The 14,824-nt window shown below is 42.1% G+C and overlaps 1 protein-coding gene across 1 annotated transcript in view; it reads left to right on the top strand.

Moving 5' to 3' along the window:
* The first annotated feature begins 14,650 nt into the window (after positions 1 to 14,650).
* TMPRSS7 (transmembrane serine protease 7) overlaps positions 14,651 to 14,824 on the top strand; it is a 40,229-nt gene continuing 40,055 nt past the window's right edge. Inside the window, exon 1 of the mRNA XM_047100189.1 lies at positions 14,651 to 14,698. Coding sequence (XP_046956145.1) covers positions 14,651 to 14,698 — 48 coding nt within the window. The remainder of the gene's footprint in view (positions 14,699 to 14,824) is intronic.

Genomic DNA, 14,824 nt, shown 5'->3' with positions numbered 1-14,824 from the left:
TGTTCTGTCTCTCTCTGTCTCAAAAATAAATAAACGTTTAAAAAAAATTAAAAAAAAAGACATAAAGTGTAAATATAAAAAAACATTAAGTGATAGGAGTGAAAAATCATATCATTGAAACTTCACAAGGAAAGGAAATAAATCAATACAGGGGAGGGAAAATTTGAAGAAATGATTTTGAGAATTTCTCAGAAAAAAAAAGCAAAACCAAAAACCTAAGGACTCAGTTTTAAAAGACTTAGAAAGATTCCAAAAAATAAATGATAGAAGACCTCAGCTGAAAACATTGTAGTGAAAAATGTGCCATTAAAAATAAATACAAAACTCTCAAAGCCTTTAAAGAGTAAAAGCCCATTACATGTAAGGGGGAAGAATCAGATTAACACTGAACTTCTCAACATAAAGTGATATTTTCAAGATGCTAAAGAGAAAAAGAAACATTACACATGATTTTCTACATAGCAATTAATTTTTTAAGCCCAAAAGTAGAGCAGAAATATTTAACAAAAGCCCTCTGAAAACATAATTGGATTAAGTATTCCAGTAAGAAAAATATATTATTACCAGGAAAAGGCTACTTCATATGGAAAATGAGGATATGTAAATTAGAACATTTTATTCTTGTTTAAATAAACAAGGATGAAACAATAGAGAGAGAAAAATTATATCTATGACAATTTAGGAAAAGAAAAAGGAAAGGAAAATGTCCTCTTTGGAAGAAAAATACAGATATTGATAAATTCAAGAAATTGTTAGGAAAAGAAACACATGGAGTCCAACTCACTTCACGAAGCTAATTTAACATTAATTCCAAAACCGAATAAGAAAATTACAGACTGATTTCGCTTGGGAACATAGATGTGAAAACTTCTAAATAAAATAATACCGAACCAATTCCAGCAATGAATTTTAAAAATCTGTTAGGGGGCGCCTGGGTGGCTCAATAGGTTAAGCCTCCGACTTCAGCTCAGGTCACGATCTCATGGTTTGTGGGTTCAAGCCCTGTGTCAGACTCTGTGCTGACAGCTCAGAGCCTGGAGCCTGCCTCTGATTCTCTGTCTCTCTCTCCCCCTCCCTCACTCACACACTCTCTCTCTCTCTCTCTCTGTCTCTCAAAAAAATAAAAAATAAAAATAAATAAATAAAAATCTGTTAGAATAAACCCTTTTGTCTCTTTTTAAGAGAACTCTTTTTCCTTTCCTTTCTTTTCTTTTCTTTTCTTCTCTTCTTTTTTTGTTTGTTTTGTTTTTTTTGACTGGATGGGCTCTCTGGGAACCTAACCCTAGCTAGCCCTGAGTAGAAACTTGAACCCATGTTCTCTTCCTTGCCTTTTCCTCTTCTAAAATCAGAGAGATTACCTACTCCAAGCCCTGATTTTTATGTATAATACTTGAGACCAAAAATGAAATGACTTTTCCTACATTATTTAGATAATTAATTGTTGGAGGAGGATTTAAATCTAGTTTCCTAGGCTTCTAGAATAGCATTCATTACTTTTTATTATTCAACCTTTCTGCTAATTCTAATTCTTCCTAAGGCTTTATTAAGCAATGTCCTAATGTGGCATTCCATCCTTATTTATTTAATTATTGATTTATTCAAAAATTGTCCTGGTTCAGCAAAAGCCATCTATAGGCTGAAGGTACAAAAATGACTAGCGAACCATTTCTGCCGTAAATCCGTCAACAAGAATTTATTGAGTGTCTAATATATTTATGGAATTGTATTATAAACTAGGGAGATAATAGGTTATGAACATGGCTTTTAGTTGCATGAATTTGTAGTCTACGCGAACAAACAGAAGCTGCTCTGCAGTTCCTTGTGTCTATTGCTTATTTAAGTTTAAAAGCCACAGGAGAGCAATGTTCACTCCGACTCTCGGAAGGAAGAGTTCTCTGGCCTGGGATGGCCAGGGAACGTTTGCCGGAGCAGACAAGTCTCAGGAACTTCCGCTCAGGGCCACCATGGGAACGTATTGGATGCTTTACCACTTATTCCAGCCGGCCTGGACTCAACAGAGTTAAAACAACAAGAAACAGGCTTGGATTTCAAGACAAATCCTTGCTGAGTAGACTTGAGCAAGGGCCATGGGGACGTGGGAAATACCTGTGGCGCCCATATCTGGGAGCCTCATTTCATCTTAGACCTCTAGAAGACAGTTAAAGGTCAGGATCTTAAAAAAAAAAAAAAAAAAAAGACATCAAGGTTATTTGCTTTCAAGTTACTTTTTAAAAGGCTAGTTCAGTCAGCTTTCTTAGAGATCAACTTCATGTGGCATGTACAGAACTTTCCCTGCTGAGGGTTGCAGATCCACCATGGGATCAAGACATCCAGTTCTCAGCTTCATATCTGTTTCAATCCAGGAGCCAAGCTCGAGGCTCCTGAGGACCATGGACACAAAAGGATGTGCTCATGGCTAGTGACATCTATAGGCATGCCATCTGTAGGGTTGTGCCAGGTTACAGTGTGAATATATGTCCCATTTCTGGATGTGAATATATGGTCCATTTCTGGGTGTCTATATGGCCCATTTCTGGATACATGTCCAAGACAGAAAGAGGACTTAAGAAATCTAGGCAGACAGACTAGGCCAGAGTTTTCTACTTTACCTATCAGCCTCCCACCAACAACAGTGATTGAAACTGAGTCTTATATCAATGGAAATGCAAAGCTCAACTTTCATAAGGTCTCGTTTTTTTATTTCCAGGTATCCTGTCATTTTAGTTACCATTTACAGAAAGCTTTAATGACATAATAGATGGCAGCACTATTGTTGATAATAAATTTAATTACCATGGCCTCAAAACTGCTGAATTCATCAGTCATTAAAGTTAAAATAATTCTGTGGACTCTGAGTCTTTCATTGCTATGATACCATGAAGTGCAAAGCAACTTATGGTAGCATCATTGGCAGAAATGAGCAGATAGTTCTTGCAAGTTGTCTAGTTCCTTGGAGATTTTGAAAGATAAATGTCCCCATTAAACAGGACACAATCAGCTTCTTGAATGATGTAGATTCAAGGCCATCCTTCACATGAGCTGATAATGCCCTCATGTTATGCAGATGATGAGTAAGCTTAAGGTCACTCTCTCCCCTGAGTACTGAGAAGTGTGGCCATTTCTCTATACTCTCATGAGCATTATCACTTAAAAAATATGTTTGTGAATGGGGTGCCTGGGTGGCTCAGTCAGTTAAGCGTCCGACTTCAGCTCAGGTCATGATCTCACAGTCCGTGAGTTCGAGTCCTGTGTCGGGCTCTGTGCTGACAGCTTGGAGCCTGGAGCCTGCTTTGAATTCTGTGTGTCCCTCTCTCGCTGCCCCTCCCCTGCTCATGCTCTGTCTCTCTCTGTCTCAAAAATAAATAAAAACATTTAAAAAATTTTAAAAAAATCTTTGTGAATATTCTGGAAGACACCCTCTGTGTATTAGGATGTTAGTGGAACTTAGTGGTCTTCCTGAGGAGGTGCAAAGGAGTTTTATGATTGCTGGGTCTTTACCCCATATCCCAACATTTTCCATCCCTGCCAAAGAGTACATTAAATCCACAAGCTGTTCATGCTTGTTACTAACTCTGATGTACACAGGGTTTGGAATACAGAAGTCAACTGGAAAAAAAAATTTGCAAAATATAAGACCAGAACAGAAATGATTACTTACAGAATTCAACTTGAATGTCTTAGGCAAAAAACTAAAGTGAAATATGGTTAATTTGTCATTCGGCAAAACGAAAGATCTGATGTGGCTATAAGCCTATTATATATTCACAAAATAAATATGTCAACTTTTATGGCCCTGAGCAGAGACTGTAAAGCTATTTTGAAGGGCAAGGATAAATCTCACTGTGGTTCAATTGGGTTTAGAGCGATTATTGCCCTACTGACCTTTATTTTAATGAAACAGATACTGAAGGGCCTTCTGTTGGGTAAAATTAAACATCCATGCTGGTTCCACATTCTTGGATCAATAATTCCTTGGGAGAACACTGCATCGGTCTTATGATGGAATGAGCCTGGCTTGCAGAGATTGCAAAATGAGAAAGTCTTCCTGAGAAGACATCCTGTTTCAAAACAACTGAAGGGAAAAAATAATGAGCTAAAGGAATTTCACTTGAAAGGTATTTAGTGAGCACCTACTTTGCGTCAGGAACTCTCTATAATCCGTCTCTTTTAATGCATGCAACAATCCTGCAAAGTGAGTATTTGCATCATTTTCCAGATAAGAAAGTGAGGAGATCAGAGAAGCTGAAGGACGGCCCAAGGTCTCATAGTTAGTCACGAGGAAACTAGAATTTGAACCCTGAACAATGATTCCAGAGTTTTATGAATTCCATCATACAACACTGCCTCCCACATCCTAGACGCACTGCTGGGCTCTGGGAGACACACAGGGGACGATGTGGTTCCCCCTGCACTCAACTAGCACTTAATCTTTCCCCAGTAGGAACTCACAGTGAAGGGCTCACTTGTCCGTAATTCAGGAAAGCACAAATATGTGCAATTTTCTAGACCCAGCTCAAAAGATGTGTTTAATTCCTTCCTGAATTCAGAGTACTCTGGTGTATATACAGTAACCAATACTTAAGATAGCTTGTTTTCCATGTGAAAGTTTAACATCTGATTCTTGATCAGAATGATTCCTGCAAAGCTGTACAAATGTTACGTAAATTTTTCCTTTTCTTTGGCATCGTTTAACGAGGGCCAGGATTAGGCTAATTGTGAGTGAGGCTCTCCACTTGGGCAGAAAATTTAATTTTGAGAGGCAAACTCATCTGTAATCCAACCACCCCTGTGTGGCAGAAGAAATAAGTATAGATAAACTGGGAATGTTGTATTCCTTAACCCATGGTAATTAGTAGATGTTCTTAATTAATATTTCATGAACACATTAGCCAAGATTCACTGAGCATTTGCTATATGTCAAGGCTCCTGATACCCTCGGGGTTTTCGTAAGGAGCAGAGACTCCCTCAGCTGACATGAGTTTGTCACTAGGAGAGTCAGGAAGCTGAACCCTCTACCGGCGCAGCCCTGCTCCACGGATCTGGGTTACCATGCAGAGCAATGACTCCTTACAGCCCGATACCAGCCCAGTGGACAGACTCCAGCCTTCGCTGGTTCGGTCAGATGCGAATTTCATCCATGAGGCTGAGGAAACTGTATTGAGAAAGGGGATGTGGAAACTGTGGATAACCCTTGGCTGGCGTTCTCAAGGACCTCTGGTGACATTCACCTTGTGAGGCAAGTGCAAAAATACCATTTAACATCAAACTCTTTCCGGTCCAGTGGAGCAGACTGATGCACTGCATGACCACTTAGCGGAGACATTCACTCATACGCGCCCTCTGCGCTTAATGGGAAAGGGAGAGGATGGCGATAATCTCCCTCAAGAAGTCAGAAGCACTTCGCCTGTTGGGGAAAAAGCAATAAAGCTCCACGGGGGCCTCCGCATCCTCCTGCTGGACCCATGAATATTCCCAACCCCGTCTTCCAGCTCTCAAGTGAGATCTGTCCCAGTGTGACAGCCTGGGGACATGCTGACAAATCAACACCTGTCTCAGATACCCTGAGGGTTTAGGTCGGCCTTCATCAAACAGAGACACCAGTGGGAATGAGTAAAAAATAATTTAGCAGCGAATGCAACAGAAAGCACATACGAAGACATGGTGTATGTTGGCTGGAACAAAACCTGAATCTACAGCTGGTTTGTGACTGCAAACAGAAGGGGAGAAAAACCTGCCTCCGCACTGTATCACTTCCCTCAATGAGGGTAGGAAATGTTGGAGAGCCAGACTACTTTTTTAGGAGGAAAGATTTAATTCAATTTGGAAATCTCAGAAAAGTTATGAAAATTAGAAGGCTTTCTTGGGGGTGGCGGTGTGGCAGAAGGCAGGATTTTTGCATTAGCACATTACTGATGTTTTTATTTGGATGTTAGGTGTGCTCCCGAGCATACGATCTTTGACAGAAATGACCAGAATATATACGGAGGTATTCTTTGTTTGCCATTTTTTCAAACATTTTTCAATGTTTATTTACTTTTTGAGAGAGAGAGAGAGAGAGAAAGAGTCCAATTGGGGAGGGGCAGAGAGCGAGGGGGACACAGAATCTGAAGCAGGCTCCAGGCTCTGAGCTGTCAGCACAGAGCTCGATGTAGGGCTCGAACTCCTGAACTGCAAGATCATGATCTGAGATCATGACTTGACCGGAAGTCAGATGCTCAACTGACTGAGCCACCCGGGGAACCCCTCTTGTTTGCCATTTGTGAATGACATCAAGGCCATGGAGCCTCTCATTGGGAATGATTTAGGGTAATGAGCAAATCACTGAATGGGATTTATTTCAGATTCCAGAATATGCACATAGCCTCTGGGAAAGATGGTATGACAAGGTGCTGAACTCCACAGCTGCTCAGAGTACCAAAGGGCATAACAAATGACATCGGTGCAGAAGCTAACACTGCAGAACAGTGTAAGAACAGAACCGTGCTAAGAGGGATGCCCAGTTAAGCCAGGGGATACACCTTTAAAATGACTTCGTTGCTCTTATCTGTTTTCTCTCCCTCTTGTTTTTACTCTTCCTTTTTCTCCATGCCTCCCTGTGCCACATTCATTTTGATTTATGTTTTATTTCATCCTTTCTATCATATATTGTTCTCCTTTTTCATCATTCTGTCATTTCCCCGATCCTACCCTTTTAATGTGATGAATCTGATTTTTAAAGTTGGTTTGAAATAAAGCATTCCTTTGTAATCTAGTGACCTCTGCATAATTTCCAAAGTCAATACTTTTTAGTATAGCAGACTAATTCCTGCATTAAACACTGAGCTGATTCAGCACCTACAGCAAGCCAGATGTGTGGCCAGATCAATACAGTGACAGTTTTCTGTGCAAATGCTTTTTACCAACGTGGGCCGATCTGAGCCCTGTAGGGTGCATCTGGTTAGGGGTGTATTATAGAATAATTTCCGGACTAGTTTATTCAAGTGTTACTCAACCCAACTACATGTTTTTACTGAATTGAGCACTCTTTTTTTTTTTTTAAGTTTATTTATTTTGACAGAGAGAGGAAGAGAGAACCAGCGGGGGAGGGGCAGAAAGACAGGGGAACCGAGGATCCAGAGCAGGTTCCGTGCTGACAGCAGAGAGCCAGACGTGGAGCTTGAACTCACAAACCTGTGAGATCATCACCTGAGCCAAAGTCGGACACTGAGCCACCCAGGCGCCCCCTGAACTGAGCACTCTTTATACCAGGCACTTAAAAAGAGAAAAGAGGTCTTTTTAATGTGGTTATTGAACCAGAAAGAGAAGAGGCATTAACCATCCACCCCTTTATTCTCCCATTACTGATCCAATGCGGGACCATCTCGTCTGAACAGTTGCCCCTTGGTATTGATATGGCTGACAATGGGTGATACATTAATGGCTCCTCTTGGACCATGACTCAGCCATACTGTGCCATCCTTCCTCCTTCTCACCATAGAGGAAAAGGGAGTCAGAAGAGCATGGTGGAGTTTCAGGATAACATCTCGATAATCTGGCTAGAATACTACCTGCAGCTGCCCCAGGCTATGGCCAGGCTTTAGAAGTTTGGCAATGCTGTCCATTAAAAGTAAGTTGATTCTGTTGAGAGTGACAATCCTCCTATAGTCTCTCCCACCTCTCCAGATCTTGGGGAGGCATTACGGGCTTAACTGTGTCACCCCAAAAGAGAAGTTGAAGCACGAATTCCCTCTACCTCAGAATGTGACCTCATTTGGAAATAGCCTCATTGAAAATGTAATTGGTTAACAGGAGGTCATACCAGAGTGGGGTGGGCCCTTAATCCGATATGGCTGGTGTAAGAAGAGACACAAAGACACATAAAGGGAAAATCCAATGTGACAATAGTGGCAGAGACTAAGTTGCTTCAGCTGAAAGCCAAGGTGCCCATGAGCACTGGCCACCATCAGAAGCTAGGAAGAGGCAATGAAGGATTTGACCTTACATCTTTCAGAGTGAGCATGGTTCTGCTGACACCTTGATTTTGGACTTCTAGCCTCCAGAACAGTGGGACAATCAATTTCTGTTGTTTTCAGTCCCCCAGTTTGTGGCACTTTGTCATGGCAGCCCCCGAAAACTAATACACTCTGTATGCCAAGAACACAGTGCCCTGACTGCTGTCTTGGCCGTTTCTCTGGGTGTGTTTTCAGGGAGCAACCTTAAAGGGTGAGGTAATATCTCCATCTTGGACAATGGACAGTTTTGCTTATCGTTTGCTATAAAAATGGTGGGTTCCCCCAGCTCAGTGAAGTAAGTCCACTGCACTCATCTGAACCATGTTGTGTCACCCCTAGGGGACTCTGGGAAAGAGGAACTGATGCCAATATGCTGGTACTCATGCTGTTTGCAGAGCCATGAACTGTGTATCTGCTGCCACCATCCATGTACTAGTGAGGAACTGACTTGTTAGCTAGTAGATAAGGTGAAGCCAATCCCAGACATAGCTGATTTCTGAAGGGGCTATCACCACCACGCTCTGACTCCCAAAGCTCTTGTGCTGTAGGGGCTTCTGTCTTCAAGGAGCTTAGAGACAGGATATACATATGACAGGAGAAGTAACCAACAGACAACATGAGCGATGTCACATAGTAGTGTGTGATGAATTATGAGCACATACTTTAAGTCATAAGTGCTGGTATATCCAACAAAAACTTTCATTTAGGGAGAAGAAGAGAGCGCGACAGGCTGGGGTGGAGATGCTTGCAGGTGAGCTACAAGTGGAATCTTGAAAGTGGTTAGCATTTCAATGGTAATATGAACCGGAGGCACAAGAGTCAGAGGAGAGGACTGTTGCTATCAACCTCCTCTAAGATTCTATAGCATCTTGTTGATGCCCCTCTGATAGCACTCGTTACATAATATTGTAATCTGCACTTTGCATGTCTTCTCCCTCTACTGAGAGCTTTTTAAGGGCAGGGATATATATTTTTAAGTTTATGTATTTATTTTGAAAAAGAGAGAGAGAGGGACAGAAAGAGAGGGAGAGAGAGAGAGAATCCCAAGCAGGCTCCCCGCTGTCAGCATAGAGCTCCACACGGGGCTCAGTCTCACGAACCGCAAGATATGACCTGAACTGAAATCGAGAGTCGGACATTTAACCAACTGAGCCACATAGGCGCCCATTGGGCAGCGATATATTTTATTCATTTAAAAATATTTGGCCTCTGTCACATGGTAAGCATATAATAAATGCCCAGTAAATGATGACAGCCAAATAAATGGATGAATTAAAGACTGAAAATACATGCTTTGACAGAGTAGATTTAGTGGGTGTGACAGGAGGACCGAGGAGGTACCTGGTACCACATTGAGGAAGACCTTGAATGTCAGCCTGGGGCACTGAAAAGGAGACTGGACTGTCATTGTCAGGATGGAGGTGATATTAAAGAGTTATTTTAGGAAAATTTAGTTAGTAGTGATGTGCACATGAGGGATGAGCCCAGAGGAAAGAAACCAGTTTGGCAGATATTTCAATAGTCTAGATATAGAGGTTCTCTAAGATGAGCCACTATTGCTTCATTTTTTTTTAAAAGATTCATGTGATGTGACAAAGAGGATTAGGACTGTGGTCTATGTGAATCAGCAGGGAAAGGGAAGTCAGGATCACTGCCATGTCATTTTATTACAGCGCACTAAGGGTGATAAGGTTCAGTGGCTGGCTGGCTTCCAGCCTCCTGTACCACCTTATGATTCCTCAGGCTTCACTCCCCGTCTGCAGAGAGCTTGGTGGTGAGTGGTGATCAGACGGCAACTTTGCACGTGGCCATCCATTCATCATGATAGACAGAAGTGGGTCCTAAGTAGTAGACGAGAACTTTATCAGTTGCTGGGAAGCTGGCCCCTCCTCTCGGCGGGCAAGGATGGAAATGGCACCTGCTAAGTGCCTTCTATGCCTTCAGAACCTTGCTCGGGTTAGGTGGGTGACTTGCCCCTACCTCTAGACCTTCAGATGCGCCAGGCTTGCCATTCAACGGAAGGTTGAGACCTTAAGATCTTTTTGTGTGGGCACCTGGGTGGCTCAGTCAGTTAAGCGTCAGACTCTTGGTTTTGGCTCAGGTCATGATCTTATGATTCATGAGGTGGACTCCTGTGCTGATAGCACCGAGCCCATTTGGGTTGCTCTCCCCACCTCTCTCTCTGCCCTCCCCTCCTGCGTGCTTAAATTAAATTAAATAAAGATGTTTTGTGGGGCATCTGGATGGCTCAGTTGGTTACATGTCCGACTTTGGCTCAGATCATGACCTCATGGTTTGTGAGCTCGAGCCCCACGTCAGGGTCTGTGTTGACAGCTCGGAGCCTGGAGCCTGCTTCAGATTCTGTGTGTGTCTCTCTCTCTGCCCATCCCCCACTCTCACTCTCTCTCTCTCTCTCTCTCTCTCTCAAAAATAAGTAAATATTAAAAAATAAACAAAGGCGTTTTTGTGTGTTGAATTGATGTGTGGGTGAGTCATGTGCTCCCAGTGACCTCTGCTGAATCCAATGGAGAGGTATTTCTCCTTCAATACAGGTCATTGCATACTTGTCTACTTAGCCAGCCGGCGGACAGGACAGGGACTTTTGTTCCTGAGAAAGGAAGAGAAACATCTTCACTGTCTTTCAAACTGCGTGTGATAAGAAGCACCAATCTATATCTGGCCATTGTGATCGTCTTTGATCATGTGTTCTGGAATTGAAGGGAGGGGCTCTGTTCCAGAACTTCCATGCCAATAAAGGCAATAAGGAGATGGCTGAATGCTTGGCCACCAAGACTTTATTTTGCATCCCAGCTTTCTTTGCCCTTGTCTTCCAAAACCAATGGTTTATCCAGAGTATTTGACTCCCAGAAATGATAATTCCATAGCCCCATAACATTTTATCAGGAAAAATTTCAAACATACAGTTGAAAAAATTCTATAGTGTAAATACGTATACCCACACCTAGATTCTACCATTAACATTTGTTATATTTGCTTTATCATATATCTATCTAGAATGGATTTTTTTTCACAACCTCTTCTTTTATGCAATGAAAATCGTTTCAGTAATGATCACAAAATAAAATGAATAATAATAATAGCTAGAAAAAAAGAGTGAAAATTTTTACACAACTTTGTACAATTATGCTAGTAAAAAATAAACAAGATAAATATTGCATAAAGATACTATATGAAAAATATTACGCTTTACTATTGACATCCTGTATACCGGTTTTATTTTTTTATTTATTTTTTATTTATTTTTTTTTTCAACGTTTATTTATTTTTGGGACAGAGAGAGACAGAGCATGAATGGGGGAGGGGCAGAGAGAGAGAGGGAGACACAGAACCGGAAACAGGCTCCAGGCTCTGAGCCATCAGCCCAGAGCCCGACGCGGGGCTCGAACTCACGGACCGCGAGATCGTGACCTGGCTGAAGTCGGACGCCCAACCGACTGCGCCACCCAGGCGCCCCTGTATACCGGTTTTAAATTGACAGTGTAAATTAACTCCAAATGGTCGCATGGACTATCAAAAATTAAATAATTGAAGTTCTGTTCCTTTATCTCTATCATGGTGCTATTACTGCCCACATTTTTTTTATTTTTAAAAAAAAATTTTTTTTAACATTTTATTTATTTTTGAGATAGGGAGAGACAGAGCATAAATGGGGGAGGGTCAGAGAGAGAGGGAGACACAGACTGAAACAGGCTCCAGGCTCTGAGCTGTCAGCACGGAGCCCGACGTGGGGCTCAAACTCACAGACTGTGAGATCATGACCTAAGCCGAAGTCGGACGCTTAACCGACTGAGCCACCCAGGCGCCCCTATTGCCCACATTAAATCTTCTGTTTAAATGCAGGAATATGTAGCTCCACAGTTTGTTAGAGACCCAAGATTCTGCAAGTAAGTTTAAATGATTCCAGACTATTAGAAACTTACTCCTTACTCCTGAAATAAGCATGTGTCACAGAGTCCTCCTGGGTTTGAGACCAACTGTACGAATGGGAGTTCTCTCAATTAACTTCTACATGACTTTCATTATTTATTGAAAGATGAGAATAGGGGCGCCTGAGTGGCGCAGTCGGTTAAGCGTCAGACTTCAGCCAGGTCACGATCTCGCGGTCTGTGAGTTCGAGCCCCGCGTCAGGCTCTGGGCTGATGGCTCGGAGCCTGGAGCCTGTTTCCGATTCTGTGTCTCCCTCTCTCTCTGCCCCTCCCCCGTTCATGCTCTGTCTCTCTCTGTCCCAAAATAAATAAAAAACGTTAAAAAAAAATAAAAAAAAAAAATTAAAAAAAAAATAAAGATGAGAATAAAAGTGTGCTCATTTGAAGCCTATATATATATATATATATATATATATATATAATCTCATTTGTAAATGGTGGCAATTGTTTCAAACTTATACCAATCAAAACTTTTTTTCAGGGAGGGGTATTTTATTATTTAGACATTGTTTAGAATTTGCTGGTATTTGGTAATAATATAAAAGCAGACTTTAGGGTCGCCTGGGTTACTCAGTTGGTTGAGCATCCAACTTTTGATCTCAGCGCGGGTCGTGATCTCATGTTCTGTGGGTTCAAGCCCTGTGTCGGGCTCTGCACTGACAGTGCAAAACCTGTTTGGGATTCTGTCTCTCCCTCTCTCTAATCCTCCGCTATTCATGCTCTCCCTCTCTCTCTATCAAAAGAAATAAATAAACTTTAAAAAAAATTAAAAATCAGACCGTAGCTGGCTTTCTGTTTGTCTTAAAATTCTGTACATACAGTGCAGACTCCTGTGACTGGCCACCCCTTTCCACTCATGGTGATGACAGAGAGAAACATCTGGATGCTAGTGAAAGGTTGTAAAGACAGATTTTATGCAGTACTGTTGCAATAGGGGAAAGAGACTTCAGAATGGAACTTAGCTCAATTCCAAATACAACAAAGAGAGCTGGCGATTTATGGCCAATGAACAGAGTAAGGGGGCCAGTGGGTGGAAAATCACTAAGAGAAGACATCAAGGGTAGGGAGATCCTTGCCTAGAGGCAGGCCAAGGACTTATACATCAAGGGTGGGGGATGAGGAGCTTGATCAGGTATCAAGGGTGACCAGATATCAAGGTGGGGGCAATCCTCACTCAATTGACATCAGGATCCTTGCTACCATCGGGCTAGGCAGGCCAAGGTCAGGGCCCAAGGGTGGGGCCTAATCAAAAAGAGGGCTCAGAGGAGCCTGTCTTAGGGCTGACTCTCGGGGAAAGAATCTTTGTCAGTGGCCACTGCCCAGGACATGCAGCTTACTTATACTGGTGAAATGAATTGTTCTAGAAATAAGGGAAATAAAACAGAAAAGAGAGGCAATTAAAGCAAGCTTCAATTTTAGATTTCCCAGTCTTACCATTACAAAGCATTATTAGTCATGTGAAAAGGGTTATTAATACATTGCAGACCCAGGGAGTGAATTTGTACAACATGACATTGTCTGTCATTCTGTCTTTATCTCTGACTAATCTTTGACCACTTTCAACAGGAGGTTTCTCATGTGTTTTGTTATGAACAGCCCCTGAGTGACAGTAAAGTTTGTGTCTGGAGCAGTGCTTCTCCCCTAAGTGGCCACTGGTCAGCTTTCCATTAATGCCCAGTGCTCATGGGAAAACCTGCCTGTGTCACAGGGACGGACTGTGTAATACGTGAGCCAGCCTAGCCTTTTCCTTCCCTGTATGCTGAGGACAATGTCCCTCATGACTCCCCTCCTCTTCCCACCCTTGAACCTAATTCAGGTTGGCATACAAGAATGGGGGACAGCAGTGAGAGGATTTTCAACCGAAAACGCCCAGGTTTACTGAGGACTGCCAGCCGGGGGAGAAAAAAGGAAAAATTCCTCTTGAATGGGGATTTTCAGAGCCTGTAGCTGTACAGTCAAGAGCAGAATTGGAAAGTCAGGCTTCTGGAACCATCTTTGATCTGAGCAAGAGAAATAGGAATGGTAAGATTTCGAAGAAGCTGAGCTGAGGGTTATAAGTTAGATTTCTTCGTATTCTTTAGAAGATGCAAATTAACAATCTTAGTATTCTTTGGAAGATGTAAATTAGAAATTTTTCTTTTCTTTTCTTTTCTTTTAATTTTTATTTTAGAGAGAGACAGTGTGTGTGTGTGCCAGTGGGAGAGAGGGGCAGAGGGAGAGAGCAAGAGAATCGACACTGGGCTCGATCCCACAACCTTGGGATTATGAGCTGAGCCAAAGTCAGATTCTCAACCTACTAAGCCACCCAGGCATCGCCCCCCAATTTTGTTCAACCTGATTTAATTTTTCATCTCTGTTATTTATTTTATAGCCAGGAGGCAACATTTTAATGACTTGTAAATATCTTCAGATTGTTGGACTGTGTCCTTGTGAGGCAACCTTGCCTTGAGGCTCGGTTCTGAGGGCCTGACTTGTACAGTTACATTAAGAAATTTGTGGGTTGGGGTGCCCAGCTGACTGCCAGGTCCCTTTAACACTCCCTATATAGCAATGAGGCAGCTTCAGTTTCTGAACTGAACCCGGTAGAGGTAAATTGATTCCTTCCCTCTGAAAGCTAGCTTGAACGCAGCTACCAATTCTTAAGTGAGAATGTAAGGGGATGGAGACTGGCTTTGAGACACCTCTGGATGCTCACAGGTAGAAAATCTAACCATGGATAAAGAAAACACTGATGTTTCATCCAAACCTGCCGATGTGAATGTAAGTACGGTGTGGGAAGCCTTCTCTCTTACTTGAATGCCATTTTTGCTGACCTTGTTAGTAACATGAGACCATGTTACTTTGTAAAAATAAAGAGAGCAAAACATACTTTATCTTCTTATAGTA

Source organism: Lynx rufus, unplaced genomic scaffold, assembly GCF_022079265.1.
Source record: "Lynx rufus isolate CCGP_SWC_20201006 ecotype Redwood Valley unplaced genomic scaffold, mLynRuf1.p SCAF_5, whole genome shotgun sequence".
NCBI lineage: Eukaryota > Metazoa > Chordata > Mammalia > Carnivora > Felidae > Lynx > Lynx rufus.
This window is presented reverse-complemented; position numbering and strand designations above follow the sequence as displayed.